We start from the raw sequence: 23,209 nt of genomic DNA, 5'->3' as shown, positions 1-23,209 counted from the left end.
GGAAATAGGCTAGATGAACAGATGAACAATCCTCAATCAGCATGCTAATATATTTTCCCCAGTAATATCATCGAAACTTACCTGACTAGTCCTGCACACTACAGCAGGCCTCAATAGCCCTGCTGTAGAGTGAAGGATGCTGGGAGTTATCTGTGCATGTGATGGAAGAATGCACAGTGGAGGGTTGAAACTCAACGTGCAGCGTGTGATGCATTCCATACATCTTTAAAATAGAGTTTTGAATGATGTTTTTATTGCTCAGCCTTTAATTTGCATAGTTTTGTTTTTTTCAAAATTCCCGAGCTTAATATTCCCGTGGCAAGTTTCCGGAAAGTTTCCAGAAATTTACCGGAAACTTTCCGCCCCTTTGCAAGCCTAGTTACAATATATCTCTCAAATTACCTCCTCTCCAGTACCTCTAAATCCTAAGCTATGTATATTAAGCATCTATCCCGACAATTGCTCTCTGTCTAATAGAGAAAGAAAAATGGTTGATCTGTGTCTTCTACAGACCAGGCGCTCAATAGCTCTGACTTGGAGGAATGTTCGTTGCCCCTCTCTAGGCCACTGGTTAAAAAACTTAACGTCGAGTTTGGTTCTGGAGAAGTTAACATATGTAGTTAGGAAGAAAGCTTCTCAATTTTACAGTATCTGGGAGATGTTTTTGGACTTTGTTAAGAATGGTGACATTGAAGAGGCATTGGAAATGTGAAGTGACTAATCTGGTTTGAGGAATGTGTGCTGTGCTATGTTTCTTGTTAGTGACTGTAATCTAGTTTACATATTCAATTTTGTTTTAATTTAGTTTAAACAAATTAGTAGTTTCATTGTAATGTTTTGTATTTGAATTTATGTTGGAATCATATCTTAGCAATTTCTGTGACTTTTGTAATATTTATTTCCATTTATGCTGCCATATGTTCAGGTTGGGGAAGGGTCTTGTATGTATGTAAATTGATGTAAATGTATAAAACTATATAAAACCAATAAAGATATGTTTAAAAAAAAAAAAAAAATGTGTGAGAACGTTTTTTTCCTATAGAAGCTGTTCACTGTGAGGATTAAAGTCACCAGAGGATAGTGTGTCTGGACAGTCGTTCAGTGATGTGAGCTGCACAGGAAATTCAAATTCACCTCCTTTACTCTGTATCGGAGAAATATTAAAGGTAGATATCACAAAACCAGAACTAGAATCTGGATACCAGTGAGGAGGAAACCTGCAGTGAGACCAAGCAGCGTTTGACAAAATAAAATCTAAAGAATTCCACAGCAAATCAAGAAAACACATTTTGTTAATATGTTTGGTCCTTTGCCATGTTTGACATTGTGATTTTAGAATGTGTTGTTTTCTTGTTTACTGGTGTGGTTTTGATTGGTGGTGTTTTCTTATTTTGCACCGTTGATGACATTTGCAGCTCAAGTCTGCAGAGTCTCGCCGACACGCCTGCCCAGCCAATCGTGAGTCCGTCTCAGCCGTCAATCATGACACCTCACTTATATGATAACAACTACCTCAAATGTTTCAGAAGCACGACTTCAGAAGATCCAAGCCTGCCGCAGTCAGCCAGTGATCCTGTTTTTCTTGTCCAACATACAAACATGCAAATCACACTTCTTTTGGGCCTTTTCGTGTTTTCCATAAAACCTCCCTGCTCATCATCTGTCATCTTGAGAATGTTGTGCCAAATATCCTTCAGGCCAATTAACCACAGAGACACGAGAGAGATCATGTTGTCATTATGGGAATTACTCACAGTGCGTGTTGGATGTGGGGATAAGAAGGTTCTGATAGAGAGGCAGCGGAGAGGAAGAGCAGGAGGAGGAGGAGAAAGAGAATGAACGCTGAATGGAAGGTGATGAATGAAATGACTGAAGGCGAAGGGAGGGAGAGAGAGAGAGAGAGAGAGAGGTGGATTTTAAATTACACGGTGGCTCATGTCAGCAGCCGTAATGAGTAGCTTGGTCAGGTGTGGTGAGTGGGACAGGAAGCATGAGGGGAGGACAAAGCGGACGGAGAGCCTCCGAGGAACGGGTTGGACTCGACAGTGCAATATGAATTTCACCAAAGTGGAGAAAGTGAACGAGGACGCCGAGCGCACCTCTGAGCTGAAATCAGTTTGGCACGAGACGCTCACAAAGGGCTGTTGTTCCCAGTGTGTCGCGTGTCAAGCGTGTGGAAGGCAGGCCTGTGAATTCAGACGACTCTTAAGCCGGCTGGCAGCCTGTCAAGTCAAATATTCCCTTCAGCGAAAAGAACAAGAGGGAGCTGGGCTGCAGATAAACACACTGCATGACACGAGCATCCACACCAGCTGGATCTCATCCCCACTGTGTGGTACATACGTCTCCATGAGGAGAGAAACACAGGATGAAACCGTCCCGGCTGCTCCAGGAAACACATCTTCACGACGACTGCGTTCATTCCTCTGCTGACAGATCACTGTATACATCTGAGTTTGACTGAAACTTCAGGTTTTACATGGTGCAGCTTCACGTTTTAATGTAGAATCATTTCTGAAAAGGCAATTGAACCGAGTACACAGCAAAATCTGTGGTGTTGTTTTTTCAGTGTTAATATTTTTGAGTTGGTGGGTGTTGATTTTGGAGTTGTTTTAACACCACTAGTGTAAAAAAAGCTCTGCCATCGTTGTCAATCAAGCGAGTTAAATGTTAACTCCTGTGACTGAGTTAGATTCACTTCAGGTGGAGTTGATCATAAAATATGGGAGGAGCTTCACCACAAATCTCTGCACCCAATGAACCATAACAAAATCCCTCGGCTCTCTTTATCAAGGCAGGTGTGAGACTGACACTCAGTCTCATTTTAGTGTTAAAAATACACTTTAATGAGTCATAAAATAACACTATGTATGTTGAAAATTAACTCTCATAGTGAAATGAAATAACATGATTTTAGTGTTAAAAATACACTTTAATGTGTCATAAAATAACACTATGTATGTTACAAATTAACACTCACGGTGAAAGGGAATAACACAATTTAGAGTTAAAGGTGCACTTATGTGGTGTCATAAAATAACACCAATGGTGTCAAATATTTATCACTGTTAAAGAGTTAAAATATTAATATATAAAAAATATAATATTAAATAGACTCATAGGATTAAATAGACTCATAAAAAGTGTTAAATTTAACACTCTGCGAGTTGAATTAACACTCCCGATTTTGCTGTGTAGAAAAACTTGTCCGTAGATGAGGTTTTGTCCTTATTTTCTATAAAATTTTAAACTGTAATGCTATGAAAAGAACGCCTCGACCATGGCCCAACAGTCCCCATCAATCACATCGAGTATGTATCTCTGCATTGGTGGCACTTACTGGTTTCTAGACCTTTTTGTTACCACAGCTGCTGAAAAGCCTGCACCCATTTGAAACCACTAAATGAGCTGGATTCAGATTCTTAGCACGCGCACACTAATCGATAACAACCCTTATACATTTGTCTGAATTCTTTCAGCGAGATTCACACATATGTCTCTGGAAAGGGTTATTGCAAAATCCTTCAAACTGACAAACACAGGTGAAAACATAACATCCCCTGGTGGAGGTGATCAGAGCTTGTTTCCGTGTTCGAACGCTGCCACCACTGATCAATGAACCGTGAAAAATGAATTGGCCGCTGCTTTTATAATAGATAAATTGTATTTTTTACACAGAAGGACAAATATTTGAGAGTTCCAGTTCGAATACGTTGTTTTTCTGGACCTTTTATGGTAGTAAATTATTATTATAATTAAATTATTTTAGTGGGTATTTAGTCTAATGGTGTTTTTTTAATATTTAGTAATTACTTATGACACTTCTCCTCACCCTGATGGCCATACTTTAGTTGCAGTTCAATTTTCCACCAGAGAAGTCTGCACTGCTGAGATATTAAAGTTGGTTTTCTGCAGTTGTCTTTTCTTCTCTTTCCTTCCCAAAGCTCAGACCCGAGTGTCGACACTAATGAACAACGTGGAAATATCTCAGTCTGCATATGCTGCAGCGATGACAAGTCAGATATTAAGTTTCTTCATATTCAAGAGGTGTCTCTACTCCGGGCTGTAACCGTCACTTTTTAAGCTGCAGAACACACAGGACACGGCCGTTATATTAATGAATGAGCTTTTATTTAATCCCAAAAGCAAACACACAATTTAACATTTTTCCAACTCACACATGCACATGTGCAAAAACAACCCAAAAAATAAATAAATAAAAGTGATCTCATCTCCTCGGGGTCGTTTCCTTGATTTCCAAACACAACACAGGTATGCCCTCCTCTCACCTGAGCACGGCGACTGTCAGAAAATGAAGATGCATTTGTCTGATCCGGACATAGCTGTGTGACAGCCAGTGCACACCCCCCCCCATCCTCGAAGAAAGCCTCACACCCTGGGGCAAGACAGTGACACACACACACACACATAAAAAAAACACTCTCCAAGGAGGAGTCATGGGGCAAAGGGGAGGAGGGGAGGTGGGGGGGGAGGGAGCATGAGAGGAAAAGGGAGTGTATCTCTCTCTCTCTCTTTTCTCTGAAACACACTCACCTTCCCTCCTCCCCTGTGTTAGGGGCAAGAGCAAGAGTCACACGCTCACACACACTCACACAGGTACACAGGATACTGAGGTTGAGTGAGAGACTGAGAGATAGACAGGGACCAGAGAGAGAGAGAGAGAGAGAGAGAGAGAGAGAGAGAGAGAGAGAGAGAGCAGCAACTGGTGGCTCACACACAACCTCCAGGCTTCCAAGGAGGACACGCACATCCAACCCATATGTGTGGCTCCTCTCAAGGCTTCACAGTAAGTGTGCAACTTCTTTCTAAATTCATCTCGCTCACTCGGGCCAGAGATTGTTTTTTATTATTCTAGATTCTATGGATTCTTTCATTTATCTTCAATCACTCGAGCTTTTCTTAATCTGTCCTGGTGAAATGTAAAAGTCAAACCGAGTGATTTCTGGAGTCAACCTGTGACATGTTGCCCTCTCACCCGCAGCTGTGCAGCCGTTTGAGTCATGTCTTGATTTTCAGAACATATTTCTTGCTGTGTCACCGGTTCAGTAGTTTCGGAGTGAGTTGTCACACTTGTGAAAGTCACTGCTTGTCAGCTGTGGTGTAAAATTAAGGAGAAACCACGTCGTCCATGAATCTCATCTCTCTGCACTTTCACAAGAAGCTGCTTTAGCACATGAGACACCTCTTTCCGTATAGATATAATAATACTGCATTACCGTGTGACTTATAGATGTTTTTTTGATTTACTCAAATTCCAAAAGAATTCTAAACTGGGGTGAGAGTTTCACCAAATTGTGCTGGACTTCAGTTGTCGAGTTCTTTGGTCAATTTCCATGAGGTAATGTCAGTCAACGTGTGTGCTTGACAGATATTACCATACACAGGACTTATCTTCCACTATCTCAGAGGCAAACTGATGAGGCTTCTAAAGGAAGACGTTCTCCAAAAAAGAGCCATTTCTGAGCATTGTCTTTTAATCACACGCCATCTATCTTCCTCTCTTTTCTCGCTTCACTTTGTCATCGCGTCGTTCTATCAGCCGCGGGCCACTGATTTTATCAAGAGCGAGTTACAAGAACGACATCAGTCTTCCTGAGGAGGGGTGAGTCAATAAGCAACAGGCGTGAAGACAGAGAGAGAGAGAGAGAGAGAGAGAGAGAGAGAGAGAGAGAGAGAGAGAGAGAGAGAGAGAACAACACTTTGGACCTGGCTGCGGACCAAGTCACAGTCAGTCAGAGGAAGTCTGGTCGATTCACCGGCAGTGCTGGTTTCCTTGTGAAAGTGGTCCTGCTCCGGGGGGGCCTGACATGCACAGGAACCTCCCTCGTAGCCCAGGGGTTGTGATGTGGACGGTCACAGGATGTGTGGGACGGCCGAGGGGGGGCAAGGGGGCAGCGAGCACGAAGGTCCCACTTTGAAGTTTGTTTGTCTGCTCGGAGCGATTGATGGGAAAGTTACATTCTGCGCCAATTCTCCTCCTCAACATCTCAGACTGGCCTCTTCCTCCTCTGTGTCACACCTCACTCTCCGCCATCTAATTTTAGCTCCATTCAGAACTCCACTTCCCTTCGTCTGTTGTTTGTATTGTCTGTGTGTTTGTCCCTTGAATTGAGACATAAAAGCAAAAGGTATCAGGAATGGGTCGGTCTTTCTTGAGGCCGGAATCATGTGTTTTTCCAGACATATGGGATAACGGAGACTTATTTAATGTCATCTTTAACGTGTGAATCTTTCCTCTAGGCCTCCTCCTCCTCCTCCGCTCAGTGCACCACAGCCATGTTGACCCCAGAAAGGTCACTGCAAAGCGCCGGGGTCTCCGCCACCGCGATGCCAGAGACACAGGATGTGGACATGACCTCCTGGAGCGAGGCGGACTTTGAGGAGAAGTGCACTTACATGGTGAAGGACCAGCCTCTGGAGCAAGCGTCCTCCGACCACGGCAGGACGCGAGCCGAGCGATCCCTCCCCAGGAACCTGGCCCTGAAGCGCGGCCACAACTCAGCAGAGGTATGCAGCACAGCAGACGCCTCTATCAGTGCGGTTGTAGTGATTCAAATTGAGGAGGAGGGGGTTTTTGTTTTAAGCCACGGGAGAAAAAAACGATCAAACCAATTCCTTGTATGTCCGGGCGATGTGTAAGTATGCACTTTAGCTGCTTTATGTTTTGTTATTGCCGACTCCTTGCGTCACTCCGGCTTCCTTCCATGCTCTCATCCATCCTCCGGCAGGAAGTACTTGACATGTTGTTGTCTAATTTCAGCCTTTCCTCTCTGTTATGTATATGTTGAGGCGAAGACGGGGAGACAAAGCCCCTCCAGCACGATGCCTGAGGTGCCTGTATGATTAGTAGCTACCTTTTAAATTCTCAGCCCCTTTTGTCCCCGGCACACAATTACACCATAAAGCACAGCTCAGGTGCTGGAAACGCTCTCCCACATTAAGTGCGTGGCCGTTACAGTGGAGGACGGTTTATGTTTAACTGGATTGACGACGGATAAGAACACTGAGAGGAAACAGTCTCCCTATGTGTAATTAGGGCCGAGTCTCCGTGGACGACACACGGAAGTCAGCCCGGGCGTCTGCGGCGGAATACCTGTGCTACCACTTGACCTCTCAAAGAACAGGATACGCTACTGTAACCTCCGACACCGGGGCACCTCCAATGGAGCCGTCAGACAAGCGGCGTAAACTGGAGATAAAGTCAGCACGTAACAGTTGATCCTGCTCCACACACACTGCGGCAGCATTGTGACGAAAGACAGATGAAAGAGAGAATGCTTTCCCAATTGCTTGAGGGGGATTGGAGCACAGAGCTCAAGGTGCAGTCCACTGGTGGGGGGTGTGCCCGTGACACCTTATCCCCTCTTCCCCACCCTGGAGGCCTGAGACCGGGGGCGGGGGGGGGGGAGAGTTTCACACCTGAAGGTAGCAGAGCAGGAGTACTGGTGAAATTTTAATACGGTAGAGAAACCAAAGATAACTCGGGTGATTGGCTTATGAAATATTCAGCGTGTGAACGAAGGGACACGTTCTGTCACACCCCGGCAAACGTCTCCGTGGAAGTAGTGTCATGATGGTCACTATTCAATAATAAGAGCTAATTGCTTGATTGCTTAGTTCCTCAGGGGGTAATTCCCCAGGGGCAACAGGCTTGTGGATAGAGGATCGGATGAGGAGGAGTTTATCCCCGAGAATCTCATCCCTCTAATTTAGTTTCTCAACTCAGGCCCTCCAATTTGTGACCTGCTCTGTGGTATTGACGACTCCGTGTCCTTTTTTGTCCAGCAGGTGCTCGGGGTGAGCGGCAAGGAGCTGATTCCTAAGGGGACGCGTTTCGGCCCCTTGGTGGGGGAGAGCTACACCAGCGACATACTGCTGACGGGCGCCGACAGGAAGTACTTCTGGAGGGTGAGTGACTTGTGCACGAGAGTCTCCGGATTGCATGTGAAGTTCTTCGGTTCGTGTTTCAAAAACTGTTCACATCCTGTATCTCCGTCTGGAGGAGCTGCTGTGGCTGTGGTGTGGCTCTAGTTGAGCCGCTGTGGTCAATGTCTGACTAACCTGCGAAGGGATGGAGATGCTCGTGTGTCGTCAAATGTCACTCAAATCAAATGGGTCCCTACAAGTGCATGCAAGGAACTTGGTTAGCCGGCTGTGTGCATGGCTGCCTGAGGTCACACGCACACACACGCGCACAGCTGTTTGGTTTCAGTGACGCAGCGCTTCTCCTCCGTCTGCGCTTCACTCGGCAGCGGTGGCGCTGCCAGTAAACACGGCGTGCACACATGTCCTCACTCCGCCAGACTCGCAAAACTCTCACACTGACTAAGCAAGGAAGTGGCTTCGAGCCTGAGAAGTGTGTTGTTACAAATCGGCAGCATCAGGACGCCTTCCATTACACACAGGCGTCTGTGTAATTCTACAGTTCAGAGTCAGCAGACTAGACATCGTGCAACCCCCCCCCCCCGACCAATCAGCCATAACACAGACAATCTGGTAAGGAAGTCAGGCATGACTCAGGCGACGGCACAGCTTCAAAGATTAGAAAGTATGAGGAGTAGTTTTAAAGACATAAGAAGGAGGGGGGGAGGGGACACTATAAATTGACTTTTTAAAAGGTCAGCAATCACCCAGATGCAGTAATCGCTAGTGGGCGAGATAGTGAAGACATTACTGCCATCCAGTCATACAGCGAAACTCGTATTTACCGCTGCTTTCAGAACTCTGAATGACTTGTGTACCACAAAGTCAGACAACACCTGTTTCGGCTGAAAGGAGACACAGGGCTTCCCATCAAGGTCTCAGGAAACCCGTGACATCATGGTTTACTCAATGCACGCCACACCGCCGATTCCTCGTTGTCGACTGAATCATCTCTCACCTCGTTATCTCTGTTCCCTCGCTCCGCAGGTGTTCTCGGAGGGGCGCTTGCACCACATCCTGGACGGCCTGAACGAGGAGCGCAGCAACTGGATGCGCTACGTCAACCCGGCCTGCAGCGCACAGGAGCAGAACCTGGTGGCGTGCCAGAGCGGTTTGGACATCTACTTCTACACCATCAAACCTCTTCAGCAGGGCCAGGAGCTGCTGGTGTGGTACTGCCCGGAGTTTGCCCAGCGCTGCAACTACCCTCCCCTGGGCCAGCTGCCCATGGACAACAATGGTGAGTCTACTTCAAAAGCTAGGGTTGGTAATCCTGGGAAAAACTCGCAAGAGGAGGCTTTGAAGAAATGCAACTGATACGTCCCGTCCCCGCCCATCGGCTCCCTTGTCACAGCTTCTTCTGCAAGAACAGAGGCCGACTTTTCCATGGCTCGTTTGCTAACTTCTAGACGTTCACCTATAAGAGGAGAGCTGGTTTTACTCTGGTGCTTTATCAGTGGGAGCAGGATAGGAGCCAGAAGAAGCTAGCTGGGTCTCCTCGCTGCCAACTTACCCTGACCCCTTAAATCAAGAGCTGGTCCAGACCCCCCCTGTGCTGAGGCAACCCCGGGATCTAACAATGCAGCGGTAGTATCAGGGAAGGTGTCAGTCTCACAGAAACCATCCCCGTGCCCACGCTTTGAGTCATATCTGGCGCGTATTGTCACCGTGGAGTGAGGCACCCGATCAAAGCGCCGGCCGACTGACACTCTCTTTGTGTGGGGGGGTTTAAAAAGTTATTCAAGTCCCACCCACGGCCCCTTTTGTTGAAGCCGGACACAAAGGAGAAGAGTAGGGTCTCGAAAACAGAGAGGACCTGTCTCCAGGTGGAGCCTCAGTACCTGAGTAAGATGAGATCAATTTCAGGACAATGTTTCAGTTTCTCTTTTTCTTTGACGCCGCATGGAAACACAGCTGCCGGCCCATTCACAAAAAAAAAAAAGCATTTGGCTTTCATTCACAAAAAAAGTGCAGGAGTTAGCAGAGAGGCCACACGACGCAAAAATACACACTCACACACACACACACACTCACAAGAGGCTGCCTGAGGTGCTGACAGCATACTGGCACAAGACCCCTTATTTATTTGGCTCTTAAGGAGGAAGAGAGGTCGGAAGCGCTCCAGTGACTACTTGAACTTCCTGACAAGGCAACCCGCTGACAGATTGATATCTCACCGAGTTTGTGCTGTTTGTTTGCCGAGAGCCGGCCTCTCAGGAGAGGGTGGGTGGGTGGGGGGGAGGGTAAGGCAGGGGAGCACACGGGAGAGATAAGGGAGCCGCTCTGTGTGTTTGAATGGGCTGCTGTTAATTCCGTCCATGAGGAGGGGAAATGTACATGTCAGCTTGTCAGCTCGCGTCCTTTTGTCTGCTCCATTCTCTCCGTAAATCTCTCCGCGGGACTTCCTGGGTATAAAGTGGAAAGTTCTGCACGTTTGAAACTTTAGAGTTGGATCCTCAGGTTGTAAAAATGTGACCTGTGCTTACAATTAAGAGGAAAAAAAATCGTACTTTTAGTTTAGTTGATGTGTTGGGGCTGGAACACGAGACGTTGCTTCTCATCCTACATCTTTCCCCCACTTGAGATAGAATATACTCTTATAACCGACTGCCCTCCGTGCTATCTGCAGCCCGATCAAACACCCATTGTTCCCACTCCGGGGTCCAGTTTCATAGCTGCTTGGGAGATGTCTGGTAGACAGACACTGACACACACCTGATAAGAAACACACATGTTTATCTTCTCATCTTTATAGTATAAAGAAACTGGTCGGACTACATAAGGGACCTTTTGAAAGATAAAAAAACTCCGGGTGACTTCAAAAGTGGCACGTCCGCACGATGACGTTAGTGTCACGGACAAATGTGTCCCTCGGTTGAATGACGATACTGTTGTGTCTGATCTAAAAACAAGATGTCACCCGTGTCTAACTTCAATCCCGCATTGTTTGTTTGTCTCACAGAACAGAGACGGGCGCAGGAGAAGACGACGGCGAAACGAGGACACAGCGTTTCGGAAATCCTCCGAGACGAGCCCTCCAGGTCCCTGACTTCCTGTCCCAGACGTCTGGAGAGTGCTCTGTCTCCGCCAAACCGCTCGGCAGTTTTTCCCTTGTGTCCTCGAGTTGTCTACCCAATCCCGACCACCTCAGAATCCATCCACGGGCACCGATACGCGCCTCTGCCGCCCCTGCCGACCTGCAGCCCGGCCGCTGCCAAACGTCCAGCTCTGAGTCGCCCTGTCCCCTCCATGGTGCACTTGAGCTTTCAGCACAGTCAAGGCCACGCTGCAGCCAAACCTTACCACGAGCCCACCGTGCCGGACCCCGCTCTGAGGCACGCTCCCTATTATCTGCCTCACTATTCCCTCGGCCCGAACGGCATTCTACCTCATCCGTACTCTTTCTGCAGTGATCGACTGAAACCACACGCAACGCTCTCATCTCATCTACTACCTTTCGACAGCTATGCACACCTCCTGCGTCCTCTAGCCAACAGACACAAAGACTTGTCACTTGCACAATCCGCCAAACGAGACCTCATTCTTTCACAGACCAGTGAACACAACAACAACAAGGACCTTACATCCAGCTACCTCAGGACCCCCTCAGACGACCTCACTGTGCCCACCACATCCGGGGCCTCATCCATGGTCACCTCTCTCCGCGGAGCATTGCCCTCCCTTGCACCCGGAGGATGCTCACCGCTGGTGGGCATGGCGGCCTCCTCAGACTGCCTCCCTTCCAGACCCACCTCGGCTTCTCAGGGCAACGCAGAGGTCCCGATCGACCTCCGGAAGACCAGACGAGGAGGGCAGATCATCGGCTACAAGACTCTGTCGTACCCTCTCACCAGGCAGAACGGGAAGATCCGGTATGAGTGCAACGTTTGCGGAAAGATCTTTGGGCAGCTGTCCAACCTCAAGGTTTGTTTCTCCTCGTTATGTTAAAGTCGTCTTGTAAAAACACCTGAGTTTCTCTCGTTAACACAATAAATACGTGAATACTCACCTCTGACGTTGTGTCTTCAGGTTCATCTGCGAGTTCACAGCGGGGAGCGTCCCTTCGGGTGTCAGACCTGCAACAAGACTTTCACTCAGCTGGCCCACCTGCAGAAACACTACCTGGTTCACACAGGGGAGAAACCACATGAATGCAAGGTGTGGTTACGATTGTTAAAGACACGTTGTGCGACACATGCTTGTTTGCTTTCTAGATGAGTGGTTGATGTAGTTATTTAGTTATCTTCGCTAAGCAGAAACAGGGAGAAACAACAGGCCTGGCTCTGTACAAATATCTGAAGCATCTCTGATTAACATTCAAGGATTGAAGTGTAAAAATAAGTTATCAAGACAAGAAGCAGTAACTTTGACTAAGACAAGATAATCGAAAAGATTTTTGAAAATTCATCTTCTTCTTTTTATTTTTCCTTATAGGTGTGCCATAAAAGATTCAGTAGCACGAGTAACTTGAAGACCCACCAACGGCTGCACTCGGGTGAGAGGCCTTACCAGTGCAAACTCTGCCCGGCCCGCTTCACTCAGTACGTCCACCTCAAGCTCCACAAACGCCTTCACACCGGGGAGCGACCCCACCGCTGTCCCCACTGCCCCTGCGCCTATCTCCACTACTGCAGCCTCCAGGTGCACCTGCAGGGTTTCTGCTCCCTCTCTCCCTTGGCCTCCCACAGACACTCGCCGGAGGAGCTGCACCGCGTCAACGCCGAGATCCAGAGGTTCGACCTGAGCGAGGCGGCGGACCAGCTGGAGGCCATGGCCACAGAGGCCAAGATGGACAAGGGGAATGTTATTGATCTAATACAGAAGATGAAGACTTGCACCTCGGGCCACCAGGGGGACGTGAGAGGGGAGACTGAGCTGAGCCTCTGCCAATCAGCGGAGGAGTTTTCTGGAGTGCAGATGCATCATGGGAACCATTTACCTCTGCATCCATCCAGCATCAAGCTGGAGTCAAGCTGCATATCAGAGCCCTGAGACTGCCTTGCTAATCCAGCCATATAATCCTTACAGGTCAACTCAGCAGCTGTCTGTTACTGCCCTATTTGAAGTAAAGCCTTATCTCAATCATGGAGTCCCAGGCCGATACTCTACAGAAACTGTAGCACGTGAAGAATCAAAACTTTATGGCCTTTTACCCTGTGACTTTATAGATTTAATGTACACTCCTTCCCTAATTTATTCTGTTACTACTATGAATCTAAGATGTATAAAAAGACAGATTTGTGCCACTTTCTGTAATTTGTTTTTTGTATAACACATGATCATACATAAAGAAAACTTGTTTTTAATTTGTGGTTTCATTGTGTGAGTGTTTCCGTTTGCGTATGTGCGCCTATATACGTCTACCAATTAAAGCCACAATTACAGGAGAGGCATGACTATGCAGCATTGACGAGGTGAAACCTGAGATGTTTGTGTGTAGGGTATATGTGCTCTCCTTTGTGTAAGTGCTGGTGACGTAGGTAAACATCCTGTTATGAGCTTTGGAATACTCCACGCCAGTGTCAGACCCTTCACCCTGGAAAAAAACCCACTCAACAACCTGCATGACACAGTTACATTCACTGTCAATAAGATCAAGCTGCGAACTTTCTCACACTTATTCTGTATTTAGTTTCAGTATTAATCAGATGACTGAAAATAGAACAACGACGCATGACTCCACGGTTTATTCTGAGTTATAGAAGCACAGATGTTAGAAGACTTCCCATTAGCTCTTCTCAGAATGAGAGCACAAACCGTAAAGGAATGAATTTGACAATGACTTGATAATATACAAAAACTAACTGAATTAGACTGACTTTGTGTTGCACTGTATCATCGCTGTTGGGTCTCTGTGTAACATGCAGAACATGAATCTCCAGGTCGGGTCAGTGACCATCAGCTGCTCTGGACGTGACTCTTTCACTTCCTTACAAGAAGGAAAACAACGGAAGATAATGTCCCAAAGGATATCAAGAAAAATACCCTGACCTCTGACCTCTCTTCAGGAGGAAGTAGTATCCAGCATCACCTCCATCATTACCTCTGCCAATGAGTTTATGTATTTTACTGTTTGTTTGTTTGTGAGCAAGATTTTACCAGAACAACTCAACGGATTTACACGAAACTTAGTGTTAGGATGCAGCATGGGTCAGGAAGGACAAATTCAAATTTAAGATCCGGGTAAACAGGCAGATCCAATCATTTTCACTTTCTTTAATATTGCGAGACTGGGCTTTTTAAAATATTATCAATCAATGGATCTTGAATATTTATAGGACTGAATTGTGAGCCTAATTTAGAATTTTTTTTTTGAATTATTATTGATTATTATCATTGTTATTACTAATGTTGTTGTTATTATTTATTATTGTGTTTCTTATAATAAACAGTGAGTTGATGTCCAGGTGGAGTCATTATTATTATTATTATTATTATCATTGTTGTTATTACTAATGTTGTTGTTATCATTTATGATTGTATTTTTTATAATAAACTATGAGTTGATGTCCAGGTGGAGTCATTATTATTATTATTATTATTATTATTATTATTATTATTATTATTATTATTATTATTATTATTATTATTATTATTATTATTATTATTATTATTATTATCATTGTTGTTATTACTAATGTTGTTGTTGTTTTTTATAATAAATTATCAATCAATGGATCTTGAATATTTATAGGACTGAATTGTGAGCCTAATTTAGTATTTTTTTGAATTATTATTGATTATTATCATTGTTATTACTAATGTTGTTGTTGTTATCATTTATTATTGTATTTTTTATAATAAACTATGAGTGATGTCCAGGTGTAGTTATTATTATTATTATTACTATGAATAGTATAATAACCTTATTATGAATATCATTATGATGATCATTTCGCTCCAGGTGAGCCTCTCGTCACGGAAGCGATGCCCCTTTAACACGCCGCGCTGACGTCACGCGTGCTGGACGGAGGGCAGGCAGCGGGAGGAGACGGAGGGTGAGTCCGGGCTGAGAGGGGGAGAAGCCCGGGATCATGTCAGCGGCGGCGGCCTCTCCCTCCCGCGGGTCCGGATCATGATGCATGCGGTCGGGTCGCTGGCCCGCAGGATGCCGGCCTCGGCCCGGAGGAGCGGCTGCTGGGTTGCGTGGTGCCAGGCGGTGCTGCTCGGCGTGTCCGGGCTGGTGATCGTGGCCGAACGCAGCGCTCGTAAGTGGGCATAGATTTCCCCCCCCCTACCCCTACCCCCTGGGCACCGTGCTCTCTCTCTCTCTCTCTCTCTCTCTCTGAAAACGCTGTGTTTTTGTTCGCATGGTGTCTGATTGTCGCCGGGATGAATCGAACAATGCATGTTGCAGCTCAGCCATGATGCTTCGTGCTGGAGCTGATCCAGCAGCCTGGGAACACTGGTCTATTGTGATCCTGGAGCAAAGCATTAATCTACTGGACACATAAAGCTTTTTTAAATGCTTAACAATATACATATATGCACGTTGGCAGAGATGTTGTGGCCACAGGATCTCCAGGGGTCATCCCTCAGGGTCACACAATTGGAAATTAATTCAATTCCGACCATTAATCTTCATTAATTATTAACCATTCAAGGCCTGACCTTGCTACCTTCAGGTACAATGCTCAACTTTTAGATTCCTCTTGCAGCTACAAGACCATTAAATTGTTTATTAGTCTTATGAATATTAACGCTGTTCCAGTAAACCAGTGAATGCACATCTGGAGTGTGCGTTACAGCACCTTGCAGCACACAAGGTGATGAATCCCTGACTAAGCAGATCAATGGGGCAGGACACAAGAGGAGCAAGGTGACTGCACAATGTCTGACTTTGACTTTGACTTTGTCTATATAAATATTTAATATTCCTGACTGATAAAACAAGTACTAAATGCTGCAGGGACTCCACGTTGTCCCAGAAATACTACTTGTTAGCTAAAACGCCAAAAACGCTGTGGTCCTTGACAGGTTGGATGCATCATCTCATTAGAACAGCTTCCTCTTAAATTAAACAACGATTTACTAGATCAATGTGTGTAAAACTACATGATAAACCAGACTGCATGTGTCCTTATTTATTATTTACAGAAGACAAACGTGTCACACAAGCCATAAAAATTGCATCTGCATGTCTGTATCTGTTTCCATGTGTGTGTGTCTGTGTTTGTGTGTGTGTGTGTGTGTGTGTTAGTGATCTACTGTATAGGGTTTTACCTTTGGAATGAGGAGACCCAGTGGGCGGGCCTCACACTCGGCCTCTTCCTGCCGGGTACGGCCGTGCAGCTGCTCAGTATGAAGTGGTACTACGACGATGGAGATGACAGGCGGTGCCACCTCTCCGTCATACACATTCTGCACTTGGGAATCTTCAAGAGGTGAGATCTTCAGGAAAACACAACAATACAATACAACACCATTAACCCTGTTCAGAATATGTGTTGTGTTGATTCAATGCAAGGCACCTCAGCTGGAAACGGTTGTTCGGTGCCCTCTGCCACAAGAACATTTGCTGACGTCGCACATAATTCCCATCACAGTAAATATTCCTGGCTTCAGTCTGTCATTGAAACCTTCACCAGGAGGTTAGCCATCACTATCTGCTCCTGTCTCTGGCCCCCTCCTCTGGCAGGTTATGGGACTGCATGAGGTGTGTGTTGCACACGCAGGGCTCAGTGGCTGATCTGGGAGCTTCCGTCATGCACCAGGCGGACGTGGCTGCCCTGTGGCTGCTGGAGGCGTTCGTCCTCACGCTGCCTCAGACCCTGCTGCAGGCGTACGTCGTGGTGTCCACCGATGTGGGCTTCACTTCACCAGGTAAACTCTCCCGTGCTTTATTGGTGTTTGGGACAATTGTTCTGTTTGATGTCTCAATAGGGAATAATGTCTTTTGACTAGGGCTGGGCAAGTTAACTCGTTTTAATCGAGTTAACTCAAGTGATGAGTTAACTCGATTAATTATGTTATCTCGCATTAACTCAGGTTTGATTATTTATTGTTTTATTGTGAAAGTCAGGCTTTTATTTTGTGAAAGTCTGTTGCTGACTGCTGCAGAACAGGAAAATAATTGGCGGATAAACAATCGAGTTAACTCATCACTTGAGTTAACTCGATTAAAACGAGTTAACTTGCCCAGCCCTACTTTTGACCCCTTATTGTCTCCTTCTGTCTTTCCCCTCCAGTGGGTTACTGCTGTGGACTGTGCGTGCTGTCCATTTCCTGGGCCCTGGTGCTGTTCAGCAGAGCCTGCTGTCTGATCCGGCCGGGCCACCTGGCCATGCCTCCGGCGGCCATGCTGTGCCAGCTGGTGTGGAGGGCAGGCATGCTGGGTGCCAGGGTGACTTGCCTCATGTGCTTTGCCAGGGTCTTTAACTGGTGGGTCTGTGGAGTGGCAGGTGAGCATCAAGCCCCGGTGACACCAAGGTCTGACACCAATTAAAAGGAGGAGAGATGGTGCAATTAAATAGATAGATAGATAGATAGGTAGATAGATAGATAATAGTTAGATAGATAGATAGATAGATAGATAGGTAGGTAGGAAGGTAGGTAGGTAGGTAGGTAGGTAGGTAGGTAGGTAGGTAGGTAGGTAGGTAGGTAGGTAGGTAGGAAGGTAGGTAGGTAGGTAGGTAGGTAGGTAGGTAGGTAGGTAGGTAGGTAGGTAGGTAGGTAGGTAGGTAGGTAGGTAGATAGATAGATAGATAGATAGATAGATAGATAGATAGATAGATAGATAGATAGATAGATAGATAGATAGATAGATAGATAGATTACTTTATTCATCCCCGAATGGAAATTAAGTCGTCATAGCAGCCGGTATATTTGAATACAATAAAATACAATACAATAGAATAAAATAAAAAATATTGAGGTAGAAAGAATAAAAACAGAAACACAAGATAAATAGGTAGATAAGGTGCAGTGGCAAGATGATGGTAATAGTACTGATGATATGATGGTAATGTTATTGTAAGACATATAGTATATAAAAATAGTACAGTATATATAATTTTATAATACCAAAGAAAGGAGCAAGAGCCTGGATTTATATAGAATATAAAATATAATTTACATGTGGTTTCATTCTAGTTATCCTCTGAGTGATTCAGCATAGCTCCAATTTCTTAAGTGGCTCCTCTGCATCGTCTTGCTACAGTACATCTGGATCCTGTACTCCCGTGCATCTTCTCTTCTATTTTTACGCTGACCTCCAGGTTTCCACTGGCTCACGGCCTCCTTCTGGCTGGTCGCACAGCAGCCCGACATCTGCACCGGCCCGTGGTGCTGGCGCTCCTTCAACGCCGTCATGGGGCTCGTCCACGTCTTCCTCTTCCTCAACGTCAAGGACGGACCCTCGCGCTACCGCATGGCCAGCTTTTATACAGTGAGACATGACTTTTAATGACACACACGCACACACACTCACAGACATATAGGCAGATATTGTGCATTGTCATCCTCCTCTCTGCGTCCTTCGCTTACAGTGACGTAAAGCTGTCTGCAGAGGATTGATGCTGTGACCTTCTCTCCTCCCTCAGTTCATGCTCGTGGAGAACGCCACTCTGCTGCTGGCCGCCTCCGACTTCCTCAGCGAAGCCTCGTGGGACAGCGTGACCCTTCCCACCACGGTGCTGTGCAGCTTTCTCCTCGGTGAGTCACTCGCTCATAATTAGGCAAGCGTCACAACAGTTTGTGTAGTATGTGATTAGTGTGCTTCCAGTGGCGATTCAAAGAGTTAAAAAAACATCTGTGTTATTCTTTCACAAGTGATGACTGCCCTTTGAATGCTTCCCCATGAATATAAGTGGTGATGTCATGCATATTTACCATTATACGCAGGATATAGTCATATTGGAAGTAGTTGAACGTGAAAGTTAATGAACAGGGATCTTTAATGTCTTAAAACATGAATGTCTTAAAGGGGACATATTATGAAAATTCCACTTTTGTAGTGCTTCTACACGTTAATTTGGGTATCTGGCGTGTCTACCGTCCCAAAAACTTTTGAAAAAAAAAACAAAAACTCCCGCGATTTGTTGTGGTTCCTCTATGTCAGAAACTATAAGCTAGAGTGAGTCGAATGGGAAAACACCATCTGAGGAGGGCTGTTTTAGACAGGGTAAAAAGGCTGCTGTTTTAAAGGATCCTTGTGGTATTTTGACCAAAAAATGTTACAGACATTTCATTAAGACCCCAAGGAACCATATCAACTGTGGTGAAATGGGCATAATATGTCCCCTTTAAAATCGGCAGAGACCGAGTCTGAACTGCCAAACCATCACATATATGAAATAAATAAAAATACACTTTTGAAAAGTAGCAAAAACATTCGAATTGTACTGAGATCTTTAAATATTCAAAATATATTTAACCACAGAATTTCGTTTGCACCGAACCCAAACTGACCCAGTGTATTAGTAACATCAACCGTTTCCTGTCCCAGGTGCCGCCTCTCTCGTCCTCTACTACCGCTTCCTCCATCCCAAGTCCACAGAGATCTCCCAGGGTACCAACCACAACCACATGGGCAGCACGTGTATAGAACAGGGGGAGTCCTCCTTCTCTCTCGGGGACAAAAGCCTGCCAGCTGCCTCCATTCAAAACCACGGCAGCTTCTCCCTCTCAGGCGTGGCTGGTACTCTGCTGGAGCACCCGGGAACCTGTGGCAGCCAGCCGGACAGCTCCTGCCCGTGCTACCACCACCACTGGCTCCTGATCCGACTCGCCCTCAAGACAGGAGACATGGGGAAGATCAACCGGGCGTATGGGGCCGGCGGAGCGGCGACCATACTGGACCTGGAGGAGTACAACCAGGGGTTCAAGAGCAACGAGGGCATCACCATCACAGCAGGGGGCAGCTGCGAGGGCGTCTCCACCTCCGAGTCTCAGGGGAAAGGCCTGGCGCCGCTCTCGGACTGCAAGGACGAGTTCCAGAGCATGAGCGAGCCCTCGTCCATCGAACAACCCGAGGAAGAGTTCGACAGCCTGGAGATGGAGAGCCCGATGGAGTCGCCCTCCTCCGATTTTAAACGCAGCTCACCAGAGGGCAAATCTGTGTTTGGAGACAGCCCCGAGCCATATTTCTGCCCCACGGAGTCCAGCTCCACCCTGTACTTCAGTGCAGACCCTCAGTCCCCCAGCAGCTGCAGTAACCACCGCTTGGACCGGGACACGGGAGGTGTGGAACATGGCGTTCGCCTCAACTCCATCCCCAGCGACCCGGCCCTTCACAGAGACGTGCGCGGGCTCAAGGGCCGGGTCGGGCCGCGCTGCACTTCCACTCCCAAACTGGACTCGGGAGTGCTGGACTCTCCCTCCAGTGTTCCCCATCTCACGGGTCCGAGGAGGCAGCTGATCATGTCCAGGAGGGATGAGGACGAAACCTTCTAGGGGAGGAATCAGGGAACAGCAACTGGAGCACATCAGCTTTTTTTGGAAGGCTGCTTTTTCATCTTCCTGGTGTTGTAGAGTGAAAAGGCTGGCAACATTTCACCTCTGTTTGCCTATATCTTTAGTACACTGTGGGCTCGGTATATGCAATAACAACTTTTTGGGATAACGCTAAGCTAGCCCGCACTCGTGAACCGTAAAACTATTTTGTAAAAGCATTGCTTTGCCCAAATTGCCGGACGCACAGCGGTGAGACCATCGGCAGCGTTTTCCTCCAACATTAAGGAGACAACCCGAGAGGTGTGTAGAGCTCAGACACCTTCTATATCCCGTGAAGTAACGTTTTATTCATTCAGCCATAGCAGCAGTAAATGTAAAGCCTCACAAAAAGTGTTACCGTGCAGCAGAAGGAGCACTGGTTCTTCCAGGTTGTAATTATTAAGCCATGGGTTATATCAACGGCATTAGAAAGATGCAGCTGCTTTACGATCTCAGGCAGCTGATGGTCTTTACCTTACACACAGAAGTTGCTGTTTAATCCCAGATAATAACCAGCAGTTACCAGAGAAGTTATTCCTCCATCAAAAGGGGGCGAGGGGTATCTGACCTTTTGAATATTACCCATCTCAGCGTCAGCCAGAGTTCTGTCGGCTTATTAAAAGCACAAGTATCTTCAGTATCATATGTCTATTGATGTGAATTCCTTGTTATTCCCCCCGAAAAAGAAAATATACAGTCTTTTTTTGTATAGTCGTGTTGACTGGCATTGTTTTGAGCAGGGCTAGTACCTGACAGAACTGTGTCTTGATGTTTTAACTTCATTTACATGTTGACCATGTATTTGCTGAATTGTTTTGGGGGATTTTGCTTTATGTTGTGGGCTGGGGTGGGAGTAAAAATGTCTCAGGCATTAACTTTAAATTCAAACGTTTATTGAGTGATAACGTGTAAAAAATATGCTTATAAGGCACCTGTAGTGACTTTTTTTTTATGTGGACGCTATTTCCAGGGGATAAAAGCATTTGTGCTCATTACTGTTAAAAAGGGATGAAATCCACCGAGCAGTGAAATGATGCTGGTGTTTCTTCTTGTCCCCGTATGACTGCCGACATGACATTTTGAACTGTGAGGTGCAAAGGCCACTGGTGGCTTTAAATAAGCAATAAATAACCTATGTAGTGGGATGACTGGAATTCAAGTGTTTGTTATTATTAGTTTTTTCTCAGAAGACACTGCAGGATGTACTATATTCAGTATATTCATACAGGGGGCAGTGTGGCAGGTTAGGCACCATTAAATAATGTGGGGTGGCTTAAAATATTTAAAATTTAACTAAATATAATTCGGGTTAAATATAATAATAAATTAAATACAATATATAATGACAAAATGATTGAAACAAAACAATGGAACAAAAATATAATAAATACAAATATGAAATAATACTAAAAAACTCAGCTACTCACAATAAGTAACAGCAAAATAGATCTTGAAAGCAAAAACAGGACTGAAACATTAAAATAATAACACAAGGAATACACAGGTAGAGAAAGAGCAACTCAAATAATAATTCAGTAAAATAAAAAATAGATTTTCAGACAGAAGTATATAAATATTCTTAGTATATGGAGCTTTTGACTATTAAAACGCATAAACTATGCTGGATGATTGCTTGTGTCTCTCTCTCTTTTGTGGTTTTAAGTGAAATCACAGATTATTCAATGATACCTCGACCGTGCAGCGACCGTCAGTTGCACCAACTCATGTTCCATCGTGAGCATCTGATTATCAGCATTCACAGATGAGACTAAAATAGCAACATCATGACCGACGTCACGTTGAGTGAACGTGAGATGGGCAGAGCCTGTGTGGTCCAGACAGGATCCAGGCTTCTCATCTTATCTCCAGCCTGCACGTTCAAACATCCTGGAGACTCACAGAACAACCAAGTAACATGTAAGAGCTCTTTACTCATTTCTTTGAAGATCTTGGCAATTTTATCTTTATTTATTCTCCATTTAGCTCACTTGCTTTTTGCAGTTTTTCCTCTAACTTGCTCCTTTATATCTGTAGCCATTCACAAGTCAGGCAGCTTTTTGCTTTAGTGAACAAATGGATATTTAGCTTTATGTTAGGGTTACATATTACTTTTGCACATATTGAAAAAATATAGCCTCTCATTTTAACCATTCTTTAAATTTTTACTATAATCTCATTATTTGTGTTCTCTGTGTTTCAAATGAAAACATCCTTTCTGATGTCACGCTATGGGTAAATATTTACACCTCTGTATTTACTCCTCAGAAAAAGGACGGTTTCCTCTTAACGCCGGCCTCCTCCGAGCAACTTCTGTTTTGTTAAGATACTGGAGGGTGGTGAAGTCATCGTTCACACTTCTTATCTTCACAGACATTTAAAGGGTAAGTGCTCTTTAACATGCTCCTAACATTCTCTAACAGATATTTAACATGTTCCTTTACATGTTTTTAAATATTTGGATTACATCAAATTAAGATGTGACTGAAATATATTAGAGAATATTATATATTAGTGCTTTTATGAAGTGTTATGACTTCTAGATTTTATTTTAAAAGGATGTGGGCTGTTTATGTCATATTATTTATTGAACATCAATATTTTATTTTAGAAATGAGCCTCATTTAATTCCCATTGGCTTAACACAAATATATAAGAACACAAGTACATGCCTACAAAAGTTTATTTGCAACACCTTTCATTTTTTAAGATGTAATCATGGAATGATTTCTTCTTAACTTAACTTTTCTATTATTTATTCTTGACTAAAATCTAAATTTACACAAGTTTCAAACATTTCCAATGGCTACATCAGGGCCATATATCTTAAGAAAGT

The 23,209-nt window shown here is 45.2% G+C and overlaps 2 protein-coding genes across 2 annotated transcripts; both read left to right on the top strand.

Moving 5' to 3' along the window:
* The first annotated feature begins 4,780 nt into the window (after positions 1–4,780).
* On the top strand, positions 4,781–13,182 carry LOC133024605 (PR domain zinc finger protein 1-like). The gene is made up of 7 exons (XM_061091757.1): positions 4,781–4,807; positions 6,262–6,528; positions 7,810–7,929; positions 8,932–9,184; positions 10,907–11,868; positions 11,974–12,102; positions 12,379–13,182. Exons 1-7 carry the CDS (start codon positions 4,781–4,783, stop codon positions 12,934–12,936), a joined length of 2,316 nt encoding a protein of 771 aa, XP_060947740.1. The 3' UTR covers positions 12,937–13,182.
* A 1,783-nt stretch (positions 13,183–14,965) lies between these two features.
* Positions 14,966–21,512, top strand: xkr5a (XK related 5a). Its single transcript, XM_061091684.1, has 7 exons — positions 14,966–15,152; positions 16,145–16,328; positions 16,583–16,767; positions 17,133–17,345; positions 18,162–18,331; positions 18,486–18,597; positions 19,391–21,512. Exons 1-7 carry the CDS (start codon positions 15,020–15,022, stop codon positions 20,335–20,337), a joined length of 1,944 nt encoding a protein of 647 aa, XP_060947667.1. The 5' UTR covers positions 14,966–15,019; the 3' UTR covers positions 20,338–21,512.
* Positions 21,513–23,209: the final 1,697 nt, after the last annotated feature.

Source organism: Limanda limanda, chromosome 18 (assembly GCF_963576545.1).
Source record: "Limanda limanda chromosome 18, fLimLim1.1, whole genome shotgun sequence".
Lineage (NCBI taxonomy): Eukaryota > Metazoa > Chordata > Actinopteri > Pleuronectiformes > Pleuronectidae > Limanda > Limanda limanda.
The sequence above is the reverse complement of the archived record's forward strand: the minus strand, read 5'-3'. Positions and strand labels throughout refer to the sequence as shown.